Here is a 24455-nt window from a genome sequence, read left to right on the forward strand (position 1 = left end):
ATCTATTTTGTTCTTGGACTTTCAGGAGACATTAATATATATATATGTTCTTATTGACTAAATATTTAGTAACTAAATGTTGAGTTAATATTAAGTTAATATTAACCTGTATGATAGATTTTTTTTATTTGAAATTACTTTTTTTGAAAAATTGGAGATGAAATGATGAACTTTAATTCTAAACAACATATGTGCTAATATAAAGTTTACATTATAAGAAATGCCACCTTTACAAATGAGCTTAAACCCAACTTTTGTAATTCAAGGCATTCTTACTGTGTTTACACATTTTTTCTACAAGAATGCCTTTCACTTCAGTATGTTTAGCGGTTTCCTAATTTTTTTTAATAAGTGGTAATTTAGCACTGTGTTTTAACTACTATTATTATCTTGTAGCAAATGGTTTTATAAAACACAGAATTATCATAGTGAGTCACAGTCCAAATGAGCAGTTTGGTTGGAATAGGTGTTTTAAGCCACTTACAGTGTCTCTACATGTGTCTCTTCATTAGATTGAAAAGTTCCCTGACATATTTTTGTAAGCATGTATAAGTTATGTTGTAGGCTTGGCTGCTACATTCATTAACCACCTTGATGGCATATCAAGCCCTGATATGACCTGTTGGCTCTCACAGAGATCTAAAACATCAGTTACTTAAACAAGATAGGCATTATTACCGTGTTTCCCAAAAAATAAGACATCCTCCAAAATAAGACCTACTTACAGGTTTCCTTCTGAGTGAAATAAAAGGCATCCCCCCGAAAATAAGGCCCCCCCTAGGCTAAACATGAGAGATTTGGTCCACTGATTCTGAAAGAAATGGAGTCACAAGAAATTCACCAGGAAATTCAGGAATTGGATTGTTATGATGATGTCCCAGAAGATGATGACATGATTGTCGTTGAATAAATGAGTAAATTCTTGATAATGTAGGATTCACAGTTTGTGTTGACAACTACCGTACTACCGTACCGTATACAGGTAATAAATTTCCTTTATTTTCATTTAACAATAAATAAGTGCCTTATTCTTCTTCATGGAAAAATAAGACATCCCCTGAAAATAAGACCTAGCGCATCTTTGGGAGCAAAAATTAATATAAGACACTGTCTTATTTTCGGGGAAACAGGGTATGCTAATCCAGGGTTAACAAGGACTCTGACAGTGTTGGGGATCGAGGCTCCTTTTACCTTTTAGCTTAGCTGTCGGGATATTGGTCTCGTGTATGAATGGATACCACTATGTTTATATCCCAGCACAAAGCTCCCCCTTTCTTTCAAGAGGCTGACCTAAAAGTAGCACACATCACTTTTCTTGCATATTATTATTCAGAACTCAGTCATGTCACTATATGTAGTAACCAAGGAGGCTAATAAATGTAGGACCCCATTTACCTAGCTACAATTCCTATTACGGTAAAAGCAGAACATGGAGTTGGGAAGACTTTTGACAGTTTCTGCTATGTGCAATCTGTCTCCCAACCATGAAACGTTCCCATTCCCTCGCCAAGGTTTTATTCATCTCGTCATTTATTGTACCTGGGTGCTGTGAAGCCAGTTCTTTCTCTCAAGCCCTGATATTACTTCTCACGTGTGACACATTCGATCTGAAAGCCAGTTGACCTGCCATCTGCTCGCCCCCCCAAGTCCCCTCAATGCACATCCAGCACGCAATGGTAAGGTGGGGGCAGGTAACACATCTGAAAGGCAGCGGCGGAGGAGAAGCTGGAAGAGACACTCCCGTTTGGAAAAGGGGACGACAGGAAACCCAATCGTCACTCGGCAACGGCCAGATCCTGTGTGTAGGAATCATGAAGATTTTTATCCTGGAAGTAGAAAAAGTTCTTTGTTATCCCTCCTGGCAAGCGTGCCCCCGTGCCCTCAGGGAGGAAAGCACCTGTGCCCCTCCCTTCCTGGCCGAGTCCTTTGGGAGGTTCTTTATTGTCCATTATATTCTGTGGCCAGAGCTGAAGTGGATGTGGGAAATAGACCCCTTTCTTGTGCAGAGGGAGCCTTCCCAGCTGGCCTCCCGCTGGGGCAGGTAAAGGAGCCAGAGGGGGCTGTCTTCGAGTTGAGCAGTCCTATAGGCTTTCACAGTCCCCACATGTGTGATACAGGGTTTAGTGGATTTCCTGAGTATTTCCACTGATTAGCTCCACGTGGGAGGACACACAGCCAAACATTAATGGAGACACAGTTTTGTGGAGTTTGTGGTTGGCCTCTGTGCGCTGCAAATCCTTCAGTTTCTAAATCAAGGAGAGTTACCTTGATGGGTACGGGAGTTTATCTTTGTATAAACCACTCATGTTCTGTGAAATCTGAGTTGCTGTCTACATTTCATAAGGATTCTGGGTATTCGAATATTTTGAGAAGGATTATTAAGAGTATCTTTGTCCTGCGCTGCGGGGGAAAGTCAATGGGTATTGTTTTAGGCTCCCAAGTTTATAATAAATTGTTACCCAGCAACAGAATATGAATATAAATGCTGAGAGTCCTGTGTTGCTTGAGGGGGAAAAAAAAGAAAAGAAAATTACATTCTACATCCTTCCACATGGGTGTGGTTGTCAATATTTGGGGCAGCCCTGTTCAAGGATGTTGGGGTTCGGACATACAATCCAGGGTCTGCATTATGGGCTGTTGAGCTCTCTTGTTGAGCTCGTCCTGTGTATCTTACCATACCGTAGTGCTAAGCTGCTGGACTTTACACTGTCTAGAGCCCTTAGCTGTTAGGAATGGCACTGTAACAGAATTCTGTCCATTATGTTTCCACAGGTAATAGAAGATAGCTCTTTTAAAATAGCAGAACTAATAATAATTATCAGAATTTATCTTAAGTGAAAACACACTAACAGTTAAAAGCACATTTTTTTGTTTGTTTTACATTTTATTTCTTTTTTCCCACAAAACCCTACTTCAGAGGCCTCTGAAACATCAATTTTTCTTCCTGTTGTGACTATGCTTCCTTGCCTTTTCTAATGTAGTGTGATGTCTTTCATCTCAGCATCACCTGGAGGCTCCTGGACATGCAGCTCCTCAGCTCTTACTCAGACCCCCAGTATCAGATTCTGCATCATTATAAGGCCCCTATGTAATCCATACGGATGTTGAAGTTTGAGAAGTCCTGTTCTAAACCTCTTTTATGCTGTTTACTAATATGTCTTGTTGAATTAGTTATTTTTGTGTTTGCCGTATTTCCTGCATTGGGTGATGAATTCCCAGGAGTCAGAAAGTTAAAAATTTTATTCATCTTTATATCTCCAGCTGTGTCTAGCATTGTATCTTACATATAAGGGTATAAAAAATAATTCACACAATAAATGGTTTACTATATTGAATTGACTACAGGAAGATTCCTGTTTTCTTTCATTCCTATAATTAAGCTAAAATGTCTATAATTTAGAACTTCATTTTGTTGTTGGTAATGCAGGAACCTTCCTTATCTACTTCTGGATATTAGGCATTTGCCAGACAGGGAAAGCTAATGGCCTGGAGAGCTCATTGAGGCTCAGAAATCTCGAATGACATTTTTATTCAATTCCCGACACTCCGCTTGTTTTCTCAGAATCTACAAATGTGGTTTCTAACTCTTTTAGTATCCACACTAATGGATTCGATTTATCTATTTCCTCTGACCTTCAATTCAAGAAGAGGATTAAAGTGCATTCTGTGCATGTATCAATGATACTTTGTTCTCTGATGTTCCTTTATTACATTGACGGCCTGAAACGTCTGAGCCACAGCCAGCTTTTTGTGACATCTGCCCATGCCCACTTGTCAGGGATCTTTTCACTTCCTTCTGATTTTGTTCTTTTTCAATCACTTGTTCTTTTTCTTCTCATTTTTTTTTTTAATATAAAAAAACCACACACACCTTAAGGTAATAGGCTTAATATAACTGATGAGAACTTTATGGGGAATGCCCTGAACTACTATAAAGCTGCCTGGATGATATCTGGGTGACCTTATAAAATATAAACTAATGGTAGAAAATGAAGCAAGTGTAGAAGTTTATTTTTTTTATTTTTTTAAACATATTTTATTGATATTTTACAGAGAGGAAGGGAAAGAGATATAGAGCTAGAAACGTCAATGAGAGAGAAACATCGACCAGCTGCCTCTTGCACACCCCCTACCGGGGATGTGCCCGCAACCAAGGTACATGCCCTTGACCGGAATCGAACCCGGGACCTTTCAATCCACAGACCGACGCTCTACCACTGAGCCAAACCGGTTTCGGCACAAGTGTAGAAGTTTAATTATTAGAAAGACAACTTCATTGATGGTTAATTTCACTGTGTGTGTGTCTCTCTCTCTCTCTCTCTCTGTGTGTGTGTGTGTGTGTGTGTGTTTAGAAAAATATGGTTTGTTAATTGTTTATCTGGAGAGGCTGCCAAGATTTGTTTTTATGCTTTTTTTTTATTTATTAAATATAGTTTATTGATTTTGTACAGAGAGGAAGGGAGAGAGATAGTTAGAAACATCGATGAGAGAGAGTCATCGATCAGCTGCCTCTTGCACACCCCCTACTGGGGATATGCCCGCCACCAAGGTACATACCCTTGACTGGAATTGAACCCAGGACCCTTCAGTCCCCAAGCTGACGCTCTATCCATTGAGCCAAACCGGTCTTGGCTTTATGCTTGTTTTTTAATATATCTGTACCCTGAGTCCCACTGAGGCATGATTGTGTAAGGTAGCAGAGTTGGCTCAGAGAGTAAACCCCAAAACAGTGTTTCAGTCTGCTCAGGCTGCTATAACAAAATACCACAGATGGTGGTTTAAACAGCAGACATTTATTCCTCACAATTCTGGAGGCTGGAAAGTCAAAGATCCAGGTGCTGGCAGATCCAGTTTGTGGTGAGGGCCCACGTCCTGGCTTGCAGATGGCAGCCTTCTCTCTGTGTTGTCACAGGTCTGGGAGAGAGAAAGAGAGTGAGCTCTGGTCTCTCTTCCTTTTATGAGGACAATAATCTCTTCATGGAAGGCCCACCCTCAGGAGCCCATCTAATTCTAGTCACCTCTCAAAAGCCCCCCATCAAAACACCATCACATTGAGAGGCAGGGCTTCAACATTTGGGAGAATGCATTCAGTCCATAGATGTGAAAGTAATTTTTAAAATTCTAGGTCTGCTGAATCTGTTACACACCCCTTGGGGTGAAATCTTTTTTATTACATAAAGTTGACCTGAGAAGTTAAGAAACATGGGCAGCTCTGCCCTCTGAAACATGATCCATGTTTTTATTTTATTGGCAATCATATTACCTGTAGTTGATCTTAGAATCATCACAGTATGAAGTTTTCAGAATATTATAGCTGATGTGTAAGGGAATTTTAGGGTCATCTAGTTCATCTCTTACCTTATGTAGGAATTTACTTGATAATAATGGTTTTTAAACTTTTATGAACTCCAAATTGTCTCCTTTTAAAAATAAAATTCTACAAGAAAACAAGGGGCTGACTCTGCCATGCTTTCAAGGGAATGATGAAAAATGAATAGATTCTTCTCCCTTCACCTGAAGTATCCTCAGGCAGGAGAACTAAACACTGAAGAAAGGTAATTTATTACAAAGGTAGATGACAAGGCCCAAATTATTATATTAATTGAGACAAACTCCAAATACACAAATTTTAAAGACAGTATCTTCTCTGAGTAGTTACAGTAAGCTGTGGCCTGAATATGCCTACTTGCAATGATGGAGGCGCAGTTTTCATATGCCTGTTGTCTGCGAGGCCCTGGGTTTCACAGGGGAGCCCAATGGGCTGCTGGGGGCAGACAGTCCAGTGGTGAGGGATTCCTGGGGTTCCTTCAGTAGGAGTGACTTCAGTTTTATATTTTTTGCAGATTGTGTTGGGGAGAGAAGCAAGTTGTGGAAGTAGTGGCATTATTATATGTATGTGTGTATGAGGATCCTAACATGGTTGGGATCCATTACCAAAATAAAGTGCAAATATTACTGCTCGTCCCTGAGCTAGCACTGTGCTAGAATCACCTGGAGAACTAATTAAACATATATATTCTACATCCCTTCTCCCCTCTTCCCCCTCCCCCCGCCAGAAATTCTGATTCATTATGTCTGCAGTAGGCCCTGGGAATATGAATTAAACACAACAAAACAAAATCAATACATTGAAACATATGAGGAGATGCTCCATGCAACCTGGTTTGAGATTTTGTACCATGTTATCTATTGTCAGTAGCCAGCCATTCTAGGTACCTGTCTACCTCCTACAGCAATCCATCTTTTTTTTCTTTTTAACGAATTGATTGTTTAAAAGCTTTTTCCTCATTTTTAAAAAAATATATATTTTATTGATTTTTAACAGAGAGAAAGGGAGAGAAATAGAGAGCTAGAAACATTGATGAGAGAGAAACATCGACCAGCTGCCTCTTGCACACCCCCTACCGGGGATGTGCCCGCAACCAAGGTACATGCCCTTGACCGGAATTGAACCTGGGACCTTTCAGTCTGCAGACCGACGTTCTACCACTGAGCCAAACCAGCTTCGGCAGCTTTTTCCTCATTTTTTAGCTAAAATACACATCTTTATAATTTGGTAGAATTCTCTCTATGGATGCACCGTGAGTAAGATGATCCCAGTTTTCCTGGGACAATCCTAACTCTGACTATTGTCCTGGGATGGTTATGAAGTGTACCCTTTTCACTTTCGAAAGTATCCTGGTTTGTAGAGTAAGTTTTTTGGTCATGAATTCTCTGCTCAGCTCCCACAAGGCTGAAACTGAAGTGTCAGTTGGGACTGCGGTTCTCATCTGGGCCTCAATGCCTATTTTCTAAGCTCATTCAGTTGGTGAATTCAGTTCCTTGTGGTTGTAGGACTGAGGCCCTGTTTTCATACTAAGGGTTGTCTGGAGACATTGCTGGTCTCCTGAAGGCATCCTTCTCTGCACGCTGCTCATGACATTGTTTTCTTCCTGCAGGAGCAAGTCTCTTGATACTTGACCTTCCTTTAAAAGCTCAGCTGCCTGGTTAGGTCAGGCCGACCCAGGTTGACTTCCCTTTTTTTTTTTTTAAACATCATACCAACTGGTCAGTAATTGAATTGGAAATGATATTCCATCATATTCACAGGTTTTATCACACTGAAAGGGGAAAGAATTATATAACGGTGTGGGTAATTGAGGATCATCTTAAATTTGAACTACTTCCCTTTTTCCTTAAAAAATGTATTCCCTGCCTTTGCTTTGATCTGTCACTTTGGGTTTATTGGGAGATGACAGAATTATGAGTTATTTTAGTGTTTGTGGTAGAAATGATATTTTCTTGATGGTAGAGTTTGGTATCAACAACTTGTGTTCATTAGTTTAGAACCAGAATCTTAATCTGCACAATATCACGCATACTTATAAATATCACTTTCATTTCTAAGAAATAGCTGAAATGGTAGGTCTTTCTCCTTCTAGGGAATGATTGTAAATATAGATAATGTACACCTGTGACCAAGGATGTGGAACTGTTATTATATATAGTCATAATGTCAGTTTTTCTCATGGTAAAGTAATTTAATAAATATACAGAGAGAGATCCCTTTCTTTCCCCCAGGAAGACAAGTGGCTGCATTTTGAAGGGGCTTTATATAAATATTTTTGAAAACTTTGTATGTAAATGGGATGGGTATAATAAAAAGGAGGAATTAGAAACTTACTGATTTCAGGATGAGAGCTGAAATACCATCTAGCTATAATTCTCATTCTAAGATTACTTTTTTCCTCTTTACTCTCTCTCTCTTAAATCTTCTTTCACCTTTTCTTTAGGTTTAGAAATAAAAACTGAAGTGTTGATTTTTTTATTGAAAGAATTTAAAAACCTAATTCTCTTGACAAAGAGAATGCTTTTTAATCTTTGTGTTATTACATATTTAACGATAAAATCCAGTACATGTACCTCAAACTCTAGCTCTTCCCAGGAAACAGAATGGCTCAACAGCTTGCTTGTGAAGGGTAGAGAATTGGAGGGAACTTGGTGGCTCTGTATTCTAGGTCAATATTGATATCAGAAATGGGGTAGTGACAATGGTAGTGCTAAAAAAAGGGTTGTTGTCATTTTCTGACACTAACCCTGATCCTGTAAGGATAGTGAACAGGTAGCAGGTAGTACCTTCAGACAGGATGATTGGGAAGAGTGTGGTAGAGGATGGGCAGCATTAAGGGAAACTCAAAGGGATGAGATAGTACTGTGGTGTTAGTACTCTCCTGTTGCAAATGTCCTGTCACAGCTGTGGCCTCTGGTAGAGGGACACAGACCACAGAAGGACCTGGTGGGGAAGGAACCAGGAAAATCATCCTACTTCTATCTTACAATGTTCTGCTGAAAGCGGAGGGCAGAGAGCCCCCCTGGAAGCTGTAGGAGCTCATTGTAGCCAATGAAGGTCAGTCTCCTATGGCACAGGGTAAGGTAGAGATGATGAAGAATTGATCTAGAGAGCAAAACAAAATATATTTGGCAGAGAGCTCTAGTATGGCTCTTGTATGCCTTCTGGTTGCATCTTTTATTTTATAGAGACCAGGATGCTTATTTTATTTTTTATTGATTTTAAAGAGAGAGGAAAGAAGGGAGAGGGAGAGAGAGAGAAACATCAGTGTGAGATAGAAACGTTGACCAGTTGCCTCCCAACACATCCCAGCCTACCACCCTTAGGTGCCTGGGATGATGCTCCAACCAACTGAGCCACATTGGCCAGGGCACCAGGGTGTATATTTTAGAGAAAAATGTCTTAGGTAGGATGCCTACTTAGGTGGTAGCACATCCCTAACATGCTCCTAAAACTTAACAACTCTGGCTATCCTGGTGGTTCTGCCCCAAAGGACTATGTTGCAATCAGGAACAAAGACACTTCAGGCATCTTTGCCTGAACTGACCTTTTCTCCCTGCCCAGCCTGGAGAATTCAATCACCGCTCCACATCTAGATTAAATTTCCCATTTAAGGTTTTTCTGTACCAAGGCCATTTTCTTCTGACTAATCATTATTACATTTCTCCTTTGTATATAATATTCTTTTGAGCCCATGTTTAATTTTCTTCTAGTCTCCGCTGGTCCCCCTCTCCCTCCCTTCTCCCTTATCCTTCACCCTGCCTCTCATGACTACCCTACTGAAGTTTTTTGTTTTGGCTTTTTAGTTACCACGTTGTTTGACATTTAGTAGGTGTGCCATAGGAATTTGTTGACTCAAGTTTTCTGATGGCCACCACATACAGCCACCAGCAACAGTAGACATTTTCTGAGCACTTTGGACAATAGGTGAATAGGGCATGTTGTCACTGTTTCCTAATCTCCCTCTCTCTCTCTCTCTCTCTCTCTCTCTCTCTCTCTCTCTCTCTCTCTCCCTCCGTCCCTCCCTCCCTCCCTCCCTCCATCTCTTTCTCTCTTTCTTTTTTTCTTTCTTTCTTCTTTCTTAGTGGAAGCTCTTGTATTTCTGGGAGAGAAGCTAAAGAAGAAAGCCTCAGAGTTTCCAAAAGGATTAATTAGTGACACAGAGAATTGCACTTTTTTCTAAATCCATAATTTGGCTACTTTTTATTTTTTATTTTTTTGGCTATTTTTTCTTTTTTTTTGGTCAGTTTATGTGTACTATTTCATTATATTTTTCTGAACTTCCGGTATTCAACAGAGAGAGTGGCACGATGCTACTCAATGAAAGGTACTAGTTTCCTCACCTCAGAGAGAGGTTCTCTCACGGTCCTGCACCTCAGGTGGGACATAGGGATCAAAAGGTCTGAGACATGAGCATGGATTTTAGAGGAAGGTGGTGCAGTGGCCTTCATCTTCTTCACCCCACTTCCTTTCTGCACTTAGCCAGCATAGAACTGCACTTGAGGAAAAGAGGTCTTTTTGCAGGTGGAGTTACAAACCAGAGTCTGAGTAGCTTAGTATAGAATCACAGCCCCAAATATTAACAGTGCACACTGTAAATTAAATATTTTAATTGAAAACAGGTATGACTATGAATATCTTTTGGTGTTATGGAGGTACAGTAAACGTGAATCAGGTGGACCATAAAGAGATGAGACAGAATATAGTTGGTTTTACAGATTAGGATAGGATTTTGGGATAATTTTAAAAAATGAATTCATTATTAATGGATTAAGAAGTGAAGTTCTCTCCATCTCCATTATTCATAGATGTGTATACTTCCTGATCCTTAGTATACACTGCTCTACTTTACTTATTGATTTTTTAAATATTTTATTGGTTTCAGAGAGGAAGGGAGAGGGAGAGAGAGATAGAAAAATCAATGATGAGAGAGGATCCTTGATTGACTGCCTCCTGCACGCCCCACACTGGGGATCAAGCCTGCAACCTGGGCATGCCCTGACAGGGAATCAAACCGTGACCTCCTGGTTCATAGGTCAACACTCAACCACTGAGCCAAGCTGGCCAGTCTGCTGAGCTTTATTGTTCTCAGGCTTTTTACAGTCTGAATGGAATTACCGAGATTTTCTTTTTCCTCTTGAATGTCTTGAAGAAATACCTTTCTGTCCATCCATCATCCTTGTAATTAAAGATCGGTTTCTGGGAGGGGAGTTTCTCTTTGTAGACCTGTGTTACTTACTTATGCAGCGCCCGGTCTCTTAGGAACCAATTCAGTAAGTCCACACATGGTCTAGCCAGTTCTGTGGTGCGTCAGAAACGATTTTCTAGAGCAGCAGGTGGAGAGGGTTAAAGTGGGGCAGATCCTTACCTAATGTGTCTACTAACTGGAGTGAACTTGGGAGGATCAAAACAGGGACCTGATGAAACTCCAGTGGCTCAGTGATAGTGACAAAACGATAGCTGTCCTATTTTGTAAGAGATGGAAGGGAGGAAATTAGGAAGATATAATTAACATGAAGATATCAAATTGGACACCAGTAAGTAGCATCCAATATAATGACCATCCAAAAACGGTGACTAATGAGAAAGGCAAAGAATCTTCTCAGGGGATGGATTTATTGGTGTCTGTGTAGGAAGAACAAAGGTGTTAGCAGGGTGCCAAGTGGGCTGGTTACAGATAGCTGTAAGGAAGAGCCACACAAAGTGGGAATCAGGTCAGATTATTGAGTGAACTGGAGAACTACAACAATCGCGTGGGGATGAAGTCAGAATAACTCAAGCAAAAGAAAGAAGGGACAGTACACAAAGACACTGAGGTAATGGAAAAATTTGTCACATTTATGAACCATAGATTAAGGACAACAGTGTTTTCGAACAGGACAAGTAGTTAGCAATGACCAGCAAAAAGGAAGATATTTTGTATGCTATTCCTCTTCTATTTGTGGGGAAAAATAAAAATAACGTGTCCAACCTGTTAGCAAAAAAGGCTTTATCCCTTGTGAAGCTTTTAATGAAATGGGGAAGGGGAACAGGGGAGGTGAGGGTGTGTGAGAAAGTCTGGGAGGTACTGCAAAACTATGTGTTTAAAAATTTGTTTGACTACTAGCATCCCTGGATTTGGGTTAATGAGTGATGTTAGTGCTACCCTTCTCATTTAAGGGGGGGGGGGGGGAGGCAGGAGGAGGTGTACAAGTCCTGAGAGGTTATAAATTATAATGCATGCAATTATTTATGTTTCTTAAGTCAGTATCTCTTCAATAAGTACAAATCATTGATTAGTCATTTGTCAACGTTCTAGTTGCTAGCATTTAATCAAATCAGTATAAGGAAAAATTGTACTATTAACAACTTAATTTCCCCTTAAAAGAATCTGTTACTCAGGAACTTGGGCTTCCATTCTGAAAAAAAAAATAAAATTCTTTACTGGCTATATGGAGATAGTGAACATCATAATATTGAAAGAATTCCCATTTTGGCTTTTATAATATTCTCTTCTGATACGAATAGCAGGATGAATGGGGATTTGTTATTTATTACTATGACAAGGTTAGCTTTAGGATTACGACTTTTCATTGAAAATGGAGGTGTAATATTCAGTTTGATTATCTTTGCACAGTAACATATGTGTGCATATTTATATGTATAAGTATGTACACCTATATCCACGTGACAATGTTCACTATTGTGATGTCCTTCTATTCCTGACATAATAGTTTTACCTTTAATTGCTTTAAAGATTCAGGGCATCCAAAGGTATTTTGAAAAACATGGCTATAGTGTGGGGAAGGCAAAGAGTAAATTATGCATTCCTTAACGAGGTGGAAGGCCCAAGTGGATTTAAGATGTTAAGGTGCCTCCTGAAGGAATTGACTTGGAGAATGTTCACGTGGTGCTGAAACAACATCACTTTATACCTACATAGGCGTTTATTGCCACACATTTTCTCATTTGCTCAAGATGCTGTGATGTGGATGTGGCAGAAATCACATTACCATTGTATATATGGCAAACAGGCAAAGAGTGACTTGCTGAAGGACAGTCAGTACATGTTAGGTAAGACTATGAAGAACCTGAGATTTTCCACAAGCGAGCTTGTTACTGTTTCATGCATAGTGTCAGAATACACAGACTCCTGAGTAACAGGCGAAGGACTTTCATTACTCACAGTACAATAAGCATTGTGAACTTCATGTTCATTTGAATGGCTTTCCCCCCTCTCAATCCAATAGAGGCAGTGCAGGTAGACCAATTCTTGTATGGATGCTATGCAGGCAGCAGTGGGATAAGAAGAAACACTGAGCTTGGGAATTCATTGTTTTTATAGAAAGCAGAAGCATGCCAACTCTTGGTAAAGTGGAAGGCATTATCTCTAAAGGTTGCTGGCTGCAAATGTAACCTTAAGAAAGGATCCATGAAGAGAGCAGTCAGGGGCTTGCATTCTTTAAAAAAAAATAATAAAATTAAAATATATATATATATTGATTTCAGAGAGGAAGGGAGAGGGAGAGATAGAAACTTCAATAATGAGAGAGAATCATTGATTGGCCCCCTGTTGCACACCCTACTCTGGGGTTAGAACTGGGACTACCTTGTTCATAGGTCAATGCTCAACCATTGAGCCTGCCGGCTGGGTTGGGTCCTGCACAGCAAGAATGTGCAGGAATGCTCAGGCCTCTTCCAACAATTAAAGGTTAAATGCTGACTTTTGTGACTAAAACTCTAGTAGCAAGGGTAGCAACTATAAGACATCCCCCCCCCCCCAAAAAAAAAAATGTTTAATTTCATATTTATCTGTCCTATCCAAGATTTTTTGAAAGTAGTCCTTTGGCTCATTTGATATTCTCGATCACTAAAACCAGTTATGGTTATGATGAAAGCGAAGAACAGAAAAGAGGGCCCAATTTAAGAACTGGTCTCAGTCCCACAATCTCCTCTAAACTTTACAGCTACTGCCACTGCAAGGAGCCCGGATAATGTTTTCACCAATGAAGTTCCTTGTGCCTCTGGCCATAGGAACATTTTCTATAAAAATTGGAGGGCATTATAAGAACCATTATAAGAAATAAAGAACAAGTGATATCACTAATAGTAGAAATACGGTATGAAGAGAAAAAAGGTAAATTGTTGATGCTTCTTTTAATCAGAATTTAGCTGTTCTTAAAAGAATAATTATAACTTAACCTAATGGTTGTAACTACTTAAAATTAATATGGAATTGATTTCCAACTTTTCATTTATATAGTGTATTTATTTTTATCTGTCTTATTACATGGGATTTATTAAGGCTTTGTAGTAAAGCTATCTGTCAAGCAGGGAGAAAGCAGAATCCTGGGGTAAATGTGGTAGTTTTTAGGACAGAGAACAGCCTGGGCTCAGATATGACTTTATGTCGGAATGCAAACTATTCGTGGTATCTTCTCAAAGAAGTGAAATCTAAACAGAAATGGAAAACATGAGATGTCCAGGGTGGAGAAGAGCAAGCCAGGAAAAAGAGAACAGCATATTTTAAGACAGAGAGGCCAACGAAGGCGTACCTTGTTAGTGAAACTGGTTTAAAATAAATCATCACCATCAAAAATCCTGTCATGAAAGCCTGGAGCATGGCAAGAGGAGAAGCTGCTGAGAGATTTAGGGACTCACTGGAAGGTTTTAAGTCAGGTAGCTACCTGATCAACTTCATATTTTATAACTATCACTGCTATCACAGGGAGTGGAACAGGTCAGGGGGCCAAGACTAGATGGCTAGTGAGGAGACTTTTGCAATAATCTAAGTACTAGTAAGAGATAATGGTAGCTTTGATAACGGTGGTGTTGGTGAGAAAGGAGAGAAATATGTGGGCTCAAAAAACTACTCCAGAGATAATTAATAGCTCTTGCAGACAGATTAGATAGACGGAGCAGGGAAGAGGAGTCACTGAGGCTGACTCTCCTGTTTCTGAGTTGGCAACCTTCGGAACAGTGGTTCCCCTGAGGAGATGGGGATTGTTTGGGTTTCTTCCCCTTGGCTGGATGAAGTGAGATAGGAGAAGAGGAGTTTGGGAAGAAGAGAATATTAATTTTGAGAAAGACAGGAAATGTGGAACCAGAAAGCTAAAGTTGCCACTACCATGGGCTATTTTTATAGTTTACAACATAGCTCCTTATAAGAAACATTTTGTTTTATTACTAATATATATGTATGTGTGTGTGTGTGTATTTAAGTATTTAATCTGTATAACAGTACATAAATATTATTTTTCTCTCTCTCCTTTATATAATAAACTATCCTGCAGTTCAATAGTGTTAGATCTAAAAGGAACCTGGAAATGACCCTTTCTCTCCACCAGTGAGGAGACTGGGACTCTGAGAGGAGACCATGCGTTATCTTTAGAGGAACAGAAGTAACAGAACCCAGTTCTCCTAGCGGCCACTCCATCGCTCTTTCCATTGTACCTAGCTAGCTTTGCAATGAGCATTGCATCCCATTACAACAAATACATGAAGTTAAAGACTTTATAAAGGAAAAACACCATTATCATCGAGGAAAGAAAAAATTGCATTAACAAATATATTCATTAACACATTTTTTGGCAGTACAGAATACTATTTTAGATAACCAGGATCTGAGATGTTTAGTCCCTTCTCAGTATTGTCTTTCCTATCCTCCCACTGACCATTCATCCTGATGAAGTGGGAGGGGCTGAAACTCAGGAGATCTGGGCTTGACTTTAATTCTGAAAAATAGGTGAACTGGTTCTACTTCCATAGGCCTGTTTCTGAATCTGAAAAAATTTAAAATGTGGGACCAGAGTCCTTTAAAATACTTTCTTTAACTCTGTCTTTATAATTTCATATTTTCCATCACTGGTTGTCTTTCCTTTCTTCCTTAAGCTGCTTCTTCTCCGTGGCAAATAGAAACTTCTTAAAAACCCAGGTACAGGAGGTCAGTGATGTGTGTGTTCCAGATGGTCCTGTTTAAAGCAAGAATAGAATAGGGCCATATTTTGGGTTATTCTTTTCACATATATTGTATTTACTGTCCTTCTTTGAAAATAAAAATAGGCCTTGGCATTAGGAAGAGAGGCAGAAGAGGAAGATTCTGGAATAGATTGGTGTGGAGGTTGGGTGCTATGGACTTCCAAGCACAGACAGGAAACCTGAGGAGCTGTACCTGATGATTCATGGGTTTCAGAGGGAAAATACTGTATTTATTTCATAATAAATTTGAGAAATTTGTATTTATTTTTAATTTTAAGTAAAACCTGCTTTTGTGTATGCCATAATATATGGCAAATCGGTATCGTACAAGCATATCATTTAAAAATGAATGCACATTCACTTATGTTGTGGGAATATATATAAACACATTAAGCTGACAGAAGGATGTGTTCAAACAAGTTTGGAAACCACTGGTGAAGAGACCTTTCTTGGGGCGATGGGTGCACGGAACAGTGTGCAGATGATGTGTTGTTGAGTTGTACACTTAAAGCCTGTATGGTCATGAATTCAGTTAAAAAACAGCAACAACAGGAGAGTAAAGGGCATCAAGATATCATCCTTCCTGAAAATAAGAAAAATAACCTCTAAAACAAAAATAGCAACAAAAAGCATGTTGGTAGCCGAATTATTTAACTGAGTCTTTTACCTCCTACAGAGTTGAGGAAACATATTTACCCACAAAAGATATTTAATTAATTTATTCTTGTTCATCATTTTTTGGTATCGCTAAGTAACTGACATTAAAATGGACTCAGTATAATGTATTTATACTTTAAAACAGAAGGAGCAGGCATTAGCGCTTTTTATAAAAAATGGCCAGGAATGTTTGTCCTATTTATTAGGTTTTTTTTCTTCAATTTATTATATCTTCTTTTATTTTTCTCTTGACTATTTCTCACAGAATAAGACCACAACTTGCCAAAGAAAAGATTGAAGGATGCCATATTTGTACATCGGTCACACCGGGAGAACCTCAGGTCTTCCTGGGGAAAGACAAAGCCTTTACTTTCGATTATGTGTTTGACATTGACTCCCAGCAAGAACAGATCTACACTCATTGCATAGAGAAACTAATTGAAGGCTGTTTTGAAGGATACAATGCTACAGTGTTTGCTTATGGACAAGTAAGTACCCGATTATTGTTGTAGAGTTGTCACTGTTCAGAAGTGTCAGTTCAGTTGCACTTTCATTTTTGTTCTTTGAGGTGATGTTATTGTGAGCAAGCACGTTATTTTCCTCTGTTACTTTCTTCAGACTGGAGCTGGTAAAACGTACACCATGGGAACAGGATTCGATGTTAACATCATCGAGGAGGAGCAGGGTATTATTTCTCGTGCGGTTAAACACCTTTTCAAGAGCATTGAAGAAAAAAAACACACCGCAATGAAAAATGGGCTTCCTCCTCCAGATTTTAAAGTGAATGCACAATTCTTAGAGGTAACGGACTAATTCTGTCATCAGTTTATTTTAAATTTTGTCCTTGAGACCGTAGACTTTATGATTTTATGCTTCTGGCTCCTAGTACAGGTTTTGCACAGAGTGCTCAATAAATGTTTGAGTAAATGAGCATTAGGTCTTGGGAGCAGGAAGAATAGACAATAGATAGTAAGTATCCCTTACTTGTTGGCTTTTAAGTTTATAAACACTTGGCCAGTGTCCACAGAGTAAAAGAATCAATACTGTTTATTTCAGAATCTCTCTGGACCCTATCTATAATTACTGTTATAATGTAGGCAGGCTCACAAAGTTCTGGAAACTCAGTGATTAAGACCGAAAGGGAGGGAGAGAACATGAGGAATAATAGGATGAAGGCTGCAGCACTAATCTGGCTGCAGAAGCTGGTATTCCTGCAAGAATAGGCTGATGTTTTGATGCAGAATCCAAATGTTGGAGCAGGTTTGGATTTATTCAGGTCAGTGTAGTCTGGTGGGAGGGAAATGACAATCAGAGGACATGTCACATAGGAGCAATATTGCAGTTAGGTTAATAGTGGGTAACAATAGTTCTGGGTGCTTTGTTCAAAGAATGTTCTAGTTTAATTCTAGTCTGGATAGCCAGAACTAATATTTGGTCATTGATGAAACATTTTATTTGACATTATACAGCACAAAATAGAAAACAATTCAAATTAACATACGTTATCTTACTGCTGATTTTAATAGCTATCCCAGTTTAGTAAAAACCAAAAGCAACATAAGCAACAGATGGAAAAAGAAAAAAAAAGTATTCTTCCACCTTCCCTTTTACTCTCCAAAATGTTGTTGGGCATTGAGACTTTGAAGCACACCGATAGAAAAATGGTGTGTGCATCCTCTTCCAAGGAGTAGCCTCTATTGACATAGAAACACTAACATCATTGCCCACTTTGCAGAATATTAAGTATTAATTTTTAGATACATTAAGAACGGCTATAGGGCAATAGGAAATACATTTTTACCTTAAGTAGTAAAACCTCTTAAAATCTTAATTGGGATTTGTCTACATTTGGCAAATATTTCTTAGAGTTTGCTTGTATTTCTAAACTAGAAGCCCAGTACACGAATTCATGCACGGGTGGGGGATCCGGACGGCCCAGCCCCAATCTGGGCAGATCGAGACGGGGCCTGTCAGGAGGAGGAGATGGTGGGAGGTTGGCCAGCTGGTCCGCCCTGATGGGGGCTGATCAGGGTCAGGCTGGCTGGGGGAAGGGGCCGAAGGTGATTGGTCGGTGGGCCTCACCCTTGAATGGAGTGGGGGACTGATCAGGGGTCAGCAGCAGGGGGAGGGTCTGTGGGAGGTTGGCCAGCCAGCCCCACCCCCGATTGATGTGGGGGGAGTGATTGGGAGTGGAGTTGGCTGGGGGGAGGGGTGGTGGTGGATCTGGGATGGGGCTGGGTGGGGAAGGGACTGCAGGAAGTTGGCCAGCTCTGCCCCCTATTGGGATAGAAGGGGATCAGGGGTGGGGCCGGCCAGGGGGAGGGGCTGCAGGAGGTTGGTTGGCAGGCCCCACTCCTCTCCCCTGATTGGGCTGGTTCGCTGGCTTCAGTGGGTGTCATAATGGTTGCTGGCTTTTTATATATAGAGATATTTATCACTTGCAAAGGATTAATATCGATAGATCCTTTTAGCTAGCTCTCAACTAATCAGCCATGATTACATCCTTTATTGTTCTTATAAAGAAACCTGACATTCATTTGAATTTGTAATAATAATTGCCTCATTCATTTTTTTTTTATCTATTTTGAAGAAATATATGTCATTTTGAAGAACTTTAAGATGACTTTGAAAGATAACATTATGTACTACATTTTAAGCCGTGAGGCAATTTCTTCTAAATTTAAACTTGCAATATTTCTTTTTGATAGCTGTACAATGAAGAGGTCCTTGACTTATTTGATACCACACGTGATATTGATGCAAAAAATAAAAAATCAAACATAAGAATTCATGAAGATTCAACTGGAGGAATTTATACCGTGGGAGTCACAACACGAACTGTGAATACAGAATCAGAGGTGACATTCATATTACAGTTAAAATAAGGCATATTTGGCTTTATTTAGTATTCAGCTTTGCTTATAGTTTGCTTAAGATCAAATTCTGAAATTTGTATTTTTAAGTGTAACATCTTATAAAAATCTTGCCTTTTTTTCTCATATATTTTATATCAGGATTTTATTCTTAAAAATGTCACAGCTATGATAAAGTCAGTTCATTTACTGTAGCATCAAAAGAGTCCAAGGCAATGCATATATAGTTTTCTTTCACAGCTAGAAAAAGAGAGTTAGGTCTTTAAAGGGGAAGGCTGGGACCACAATCCTTTTGCACCTTTTGCTGTCACATATATACAGTTGTACCGTGGCTCCTTAAGGGAGACTGTTAAGAAAAGTCCCAAAAATATTTTGACAGATGATACAGAGTAGTCTGAGTAATTCAAGATTTTGCTCAGTTTGTTCCCAAGAGTTCCACTGTAGCAGTTTGGAATAAAAGCTGCAAATGTCAGCAAAAGGCAAACAATGGAATCTCAGTGTTTTCTCCTATTTAAAAGATAATACGCTATTATGCTGAGAAGTTCAGCTTAAAAAGTGCATGTAGCTAAAATAATATGAAAGTCCACATCCTTTACATCCTTAGCATTAGCTCAGTCTTCCGATTGCATGGTACCTTGCTTCAACATTGTCCTTTCCTCCCCTTTTCCAGATGATGCAGTGTTTGAAGCTGGGCGCTTTGTCCCGGACCACGGCTAGCACGCAGATGAATGTTCAGAGCTCTCGCTCGCATGCCATCTTTACCATCCACTTGTGTCAAACCAGAATGTGTCCCCAAATAGATGCTGTGAGTTACCAGCTCTGATTTCTTCAACTTTCAGTCATCCTTTCCCTAAAGTCACATAAATAAATCCCAGGAGAAGAGTACATATGAGCCGCATTTAGTTTGTTTAATTATTTCCTTTCCCAATGAGATGCCTCTGATCCTGTTTAAGCTGAAGCTGGCTAACTGTGTAAGGTTTTGATATAAATGTTTGGATATGTGTCTACGCAACTGGACAGTAAGCTGTGGCCGTGTGGTGCTGGAGGTAGTCACCCGAAATGCTTTGCTTTTGAGGACCGTGTGCTATAGGCGTTCTTTTATTAATATAAGCAAAGTCTTAGTTCGTAACAGCTGGGTTCTGACTGTCAAGTTTCTTGCTGACTTTGTTGTGAGCTTCTAATGGCCAACAGACATTTTTGCATTTGTAATCATTTGGCTATATGCCTATGTGTGTGGGCACACACACACACACACAAGGGGAAAAGGGTTCCCACACACAAAGGGGAAAGGGGCTAGAAGATATGTAGTATCACATTAATAAAAATATTTTCAATTATTGTTCTCAATTGCAGGAAAATGCTACCGATAACAAGGTGATTTCTGAATCATCACAGATGAATGAATTTGAAACCCTGACTGCAAAGTTCCATTTCGTTGATCTGGCAGGATCAGAAAGACTGAAGCGAACTGGAGCCACAGGCGAGAGGGCAAAAGAAGGCATTTCCATCAACTGTGGACTTGTAAGACTGAGACTGAGACTGAGATGCTCCATTGCTCTTTTCTCTTTTTTTGAATACTTAATACCCAAGCGGAAAGCCTCCTCACACTAAGCTGAGAAATGAGAGTTACAATAAACTCGGAAGCTTAGGCATAATGCCCTGAATTTTGACCTCCTCACAATTTTTCAGTCTTCCACATTTCAGATTTTCTTCATGTATGTAAATGTAGTTGGATTCAATTTTATGATATGTTCAGAAAATAGTACATATTGTGGAAGGGAGTTACAAAATTCCACATTTGAAAACATTTTGTCAGTATCAACATTTAATTTTCATTATGGCACAGGGTGACTTTCAAAGTAGCATTTCACCCCCTCACATTTTGTGACAGTCTCTTTATTTTGGGAATTATAATCAATGTTTTTTAGTGGATATTTTCAAATGATAACTTTTTAGATTGTAGTAGGAATTAACTTTAATACTCTGCCACCTAGTGGTGCTTTTTATTGGCAAACATCTTGTGTTTATTTAGCATAAAGTTTCTGTTTTATGGAAGGATAGGAGAGAAGGAGAGGAAAGGGGGCCTTTCTGCACGCCCCCTACTGGGGCTCCAGCCTGCAACTGGGCATGTGCCCTGACTGGGAGTCAACCAGCAACCTTTTGACGGATGGGATGACACTCAGCGACTCAGCCACACTGGCCAGGGTTGGGAAGAAAATATTTTTAGAGTAACTTTTTGTGTAATAAATCTTTTCTTATTGTCTTCATTATAAAATTGGGCATTTGTTCCTACATAAAAGTAATGACATACTTCTGTGAGGTTCACAGCATCAGAGCAAGTATTTCTACTTTGCTTGCCTCCCTGGAGCTGGGTCCTCCAATCATGTGTCCCTATCTTGCCATTGCCCCATATTTGCTCCTGTATGATGACAACCCTTCTGTGGGGGAATTAATAACTGAGGCTGATTAGACAGAGCCAGACCTCCCAACTCCATCTTGATACCCATCTTGATGCTCCCACCATGTGGTTGAGTTTTGTGTTTAAGGGAGTGACCCGGGACCTGAATTTTGTGTATTGTTCTGAATTACTTAGGAGATAAAATTATGGTGGTATTTACATTTGTTCTGTTAAGGAAAGACAAAAGCCATTGGTCTGTTTTCCTGGTTAGGCTATTGAAGCATGCTCAGGTATATCTGGTCAAGTTTCAGTGCGGCCAGTAGTCCAAACTGTAGCCTCTCTGGGAGAGAGGGCCAAGGAGACAGTGTGATGCTGACGCCTCTCTCTGCATGTTCCGCTGGCCCTAACAGAGGCATGGGTAGAGATGTTTGCATCACTGAAGGGAAGTGTGACCCACATTTAGGCTAATGCTATGCCGTGGGAGCCAGCTCAGTGACAGCAAGGAAAGCAGTAAGAGTAGCAGGAGGGGTGACTAAAGAGTTATGTGATTTGACTTACTTCCTTTCCATATTGGATGCTTAGCTCATAGAGTTATTGTATTTCTAAAGACAGCCATACTGACATTAGGAATACCTTTTCCAGAGGAATCATAGTGACATGTTTATGTTGGTTAAAGCAGAGTTTGTTTTCCCATAAGGTAGCTATATTTCAACAAGATAGTGTCATGAAACTATTGAACTACTTAAACATTTTAGTTCTTCACTGAGTTGAGGAGAAGAATTTGCAACATGAATCGACAGTTTTATGGGGACACAACCTAGTAGTCTGATGATTTTAGGGATGGTTAAAAGTCATCAATCTTTTATTTATCTCTAAAGAAAATTTCTGAATAGAAGTTTAAGCATTTGTGAGTAATGAATACATATAAGTACTAAATTTTTCATAGTCAATAGAGAAAACTTTGTTAATAGATAAATGTAAAAAAAACCACAAAAACAAAAAAGCCCAGATCTGAATGCTTCCAATTCTGTCATGTCTCCATACTATTCTTTAAAAGGCTTTGTTATTTAAAAGTGTTATAATTAGTGCATTTTTATCATTTTTCTCTCTCTTTTAGCTGGCACTTGGCAATGTTATCAGTGCATTGGGAGACAAGAGCAAGAGGGCCACCCATGTCCCCTACCGAGATTCTAAGCTGACAAGACTGCTCCAGGATTCCCTCGGGGGTAACAGGTATGCGTATGTGATTACCCATATTTGTGAATTTCAGTTATTCATTATTATTAATGAATAAAACTGGTTTTATTATAAAGCAAATTGATAGGATGAGGAACTAATAATTACCAATAACCGGAAATGTATGTGGCTTTCTGTATATTGTTATTTCACATAGTCATTACACCCTCCCTCGAAGTAGGTATGATTATTTCTATTTTGTAGATGAGAACATTGAAATCCAGAGAGTCATTGATTCAGTCACTTAGCTTGTAAATGAAGTTCATAGCCCGTGCTCTTTCTACTTTACTGTTGTTCTGCTTAAGTGTTTGTCACCTAGCTTATGCCTAATACAATTTTGTTGAAAAATACTAGTAAATGCTGTCTAAGTAAACGCAAAGTAATTTAAATATGCTTTATACTATTTTACAAAGTCTCCTAAAAATTAAACTTTTTTTTTTTCTTTTGCATGTGGAAAAACTTCTAAAAATGTCAGTTGATGAAATACAGGGCGTTTGCTGTTTATGAACTTTGTCAGCATCACTGATATTCCTTCTTTTCATATTTTGAATTATTCTGATGTTTCATCAGCTAAACACATTATTTTGTAATGCATTCCTTTTTATAAACATCAACATGTTGGCTTTATGAGTAGAAACATTTTTGGCATTTAAATTCAGTCAGTACAATTCAGCAAGTTCAAATAGCCCTTATGTTTGTATTTATTCTTTTACAGTTAACAGAGTTTATTTTAGTGTTTTCAAGCTAAAGAATCTCAGGTACTTCTCATCCATTTCCTTAGTAGGTGGTAACTCTTCAAACAAGAAGACTTCCTTAGTGAGCATCAATTCCTGCTTAGAATTTTAAGACTGAACTCAGTTTAAAAGCATTGTACTTTGTATGAGCTTTGGGGAATAGAAGACCTTCATTTCATGACTTTCGTATAAATTATTCTTAAAAGAAAAATTATATCAAAGATATTATTGGACACAAGCTGCATATATTTTTATGCATAATCTAGCGACTTTTATTTTTAAAAGTGAAGCTGGATTTTTATACATTTATAAAGTTATAACAGGATTATAGCAAAAATTCTGAAAAGTGCAGAAAAATATAAAGCATGAGAAAATAATAATAATAAGAATAATATAACCAATAAAAAAGAGATATGCAGGGAGTATGAGGAAGCAGAGGGAATAAGTGCAGTCAGGTGAGGGTTGGATTCTTGGATGAGATAATACTTGAGTTAACCTTGAATAATAATAAGACTGAGGATAAATAAGGATGAGCAACAGTCAATAAAGGGAAAAAGATGGGTGGAATGGGATGTCTTTTAAAACGGTAAGTAGGAGTGCTGTGTTGAAATTATTGGGGGAAGGCAGAAGGCAGGAGTGGAAGCAGGAGACTAGGAGGTGATTAATTAGAATTGATGGGCATGAATTCCCTACTGGAGAGGATAAATTCGCTCTTTCAGTGTCAGTGCTGATTAGAATGTCCTTGTCTGTTTCATTGACAGACATAATAGCTGGGGCATACTAAGCATTTTACTATTCTATTCTTTGGTTGGTAAAGCAATTTATCATTACTGTAAAGTAATGTTTCCCTTCTCTCCTGTGTAATCTGGCCTGAACTTTGACCAATCAATCACAAATGATTTTTTATAACATATGTATATATTATACACTTGTTTAGGTGGTAGGCTTTTAGTACGAAATTTTTTGCTAACAAAAATCAGGTTCAAAGTGATTAAATAAAAATGAAAAAAGTTAAATTCTCAAATATTAAGTAGGTAATGATTTTTGAATTTCAATTTGGAACATAGGTAGATTAAGTTTTAGAATTATTCTGTGTGCATTGCCTCAACTCTTTTTTTGTAAAGAGGGGAGAAATAAATATATGTACTTATATGTTCTCAAAACATTATGGATCAAAGAAGGATAATATAAATTCATTTTCTTTAAGATAGTCATAAAGCATAGGGGCTTTTACATTTGCTTTTATTTTTAAGTTATCAGTGACAAAGAGA

The 24455-nt window shown here is 38.9% G+C and overlaps 1 protein-coding gene across 19 annotated transcripts in view; it reads left to right on the forward strand.

Moving 5' to 3' along the window:
• The window catches only part of KIF21A (kinesin family member 21A), a 136146-nt gene that overhangs the window by 50252 nt on the left and 61439 nt on the right, over positions 1-24455 (forward strand). For all 19 annotated transcript variants that reach the window (XM_084877829.1, XM_084877830.1, XM_084877816.1 and 16 more), the window contains exons 2-7: positions 16209-16431; positions 16562-16744; positions 18652-18801; positions 19487-19621; positions 20170-20337; positions 22332-22447. In XM_084877829.1, coding sequence (XP_084733955.1) covers positions 16209-16431; positions 16562-16744; positions 18652-18801; positions 19487-19621; positions 20170-20337; positions 22332-22447 — 975 coding nt within the window. The remainder of the gene's footprint in view (positions 1-16208; positions 16432-16561; positions 16745-18651; positions 18802-19486; positions 19622-20169; positions 20338-22331; positions 22448-24455) is intronic.

Source organism: Pipistrellus hanaki (genome assembly GCF_964339955.1).
Source record: "Pipistrellus hanaki genome assembly, chromosome: 3".
In the NCBI taxonomy this organism is placed as follows: domain Eukaryota; kingdom Metazoa; phylum Chordata; class Mammalia; order Chiroptera; family Vespertilionidae; genus Pipistrellus; species Pipistrellus hanaki.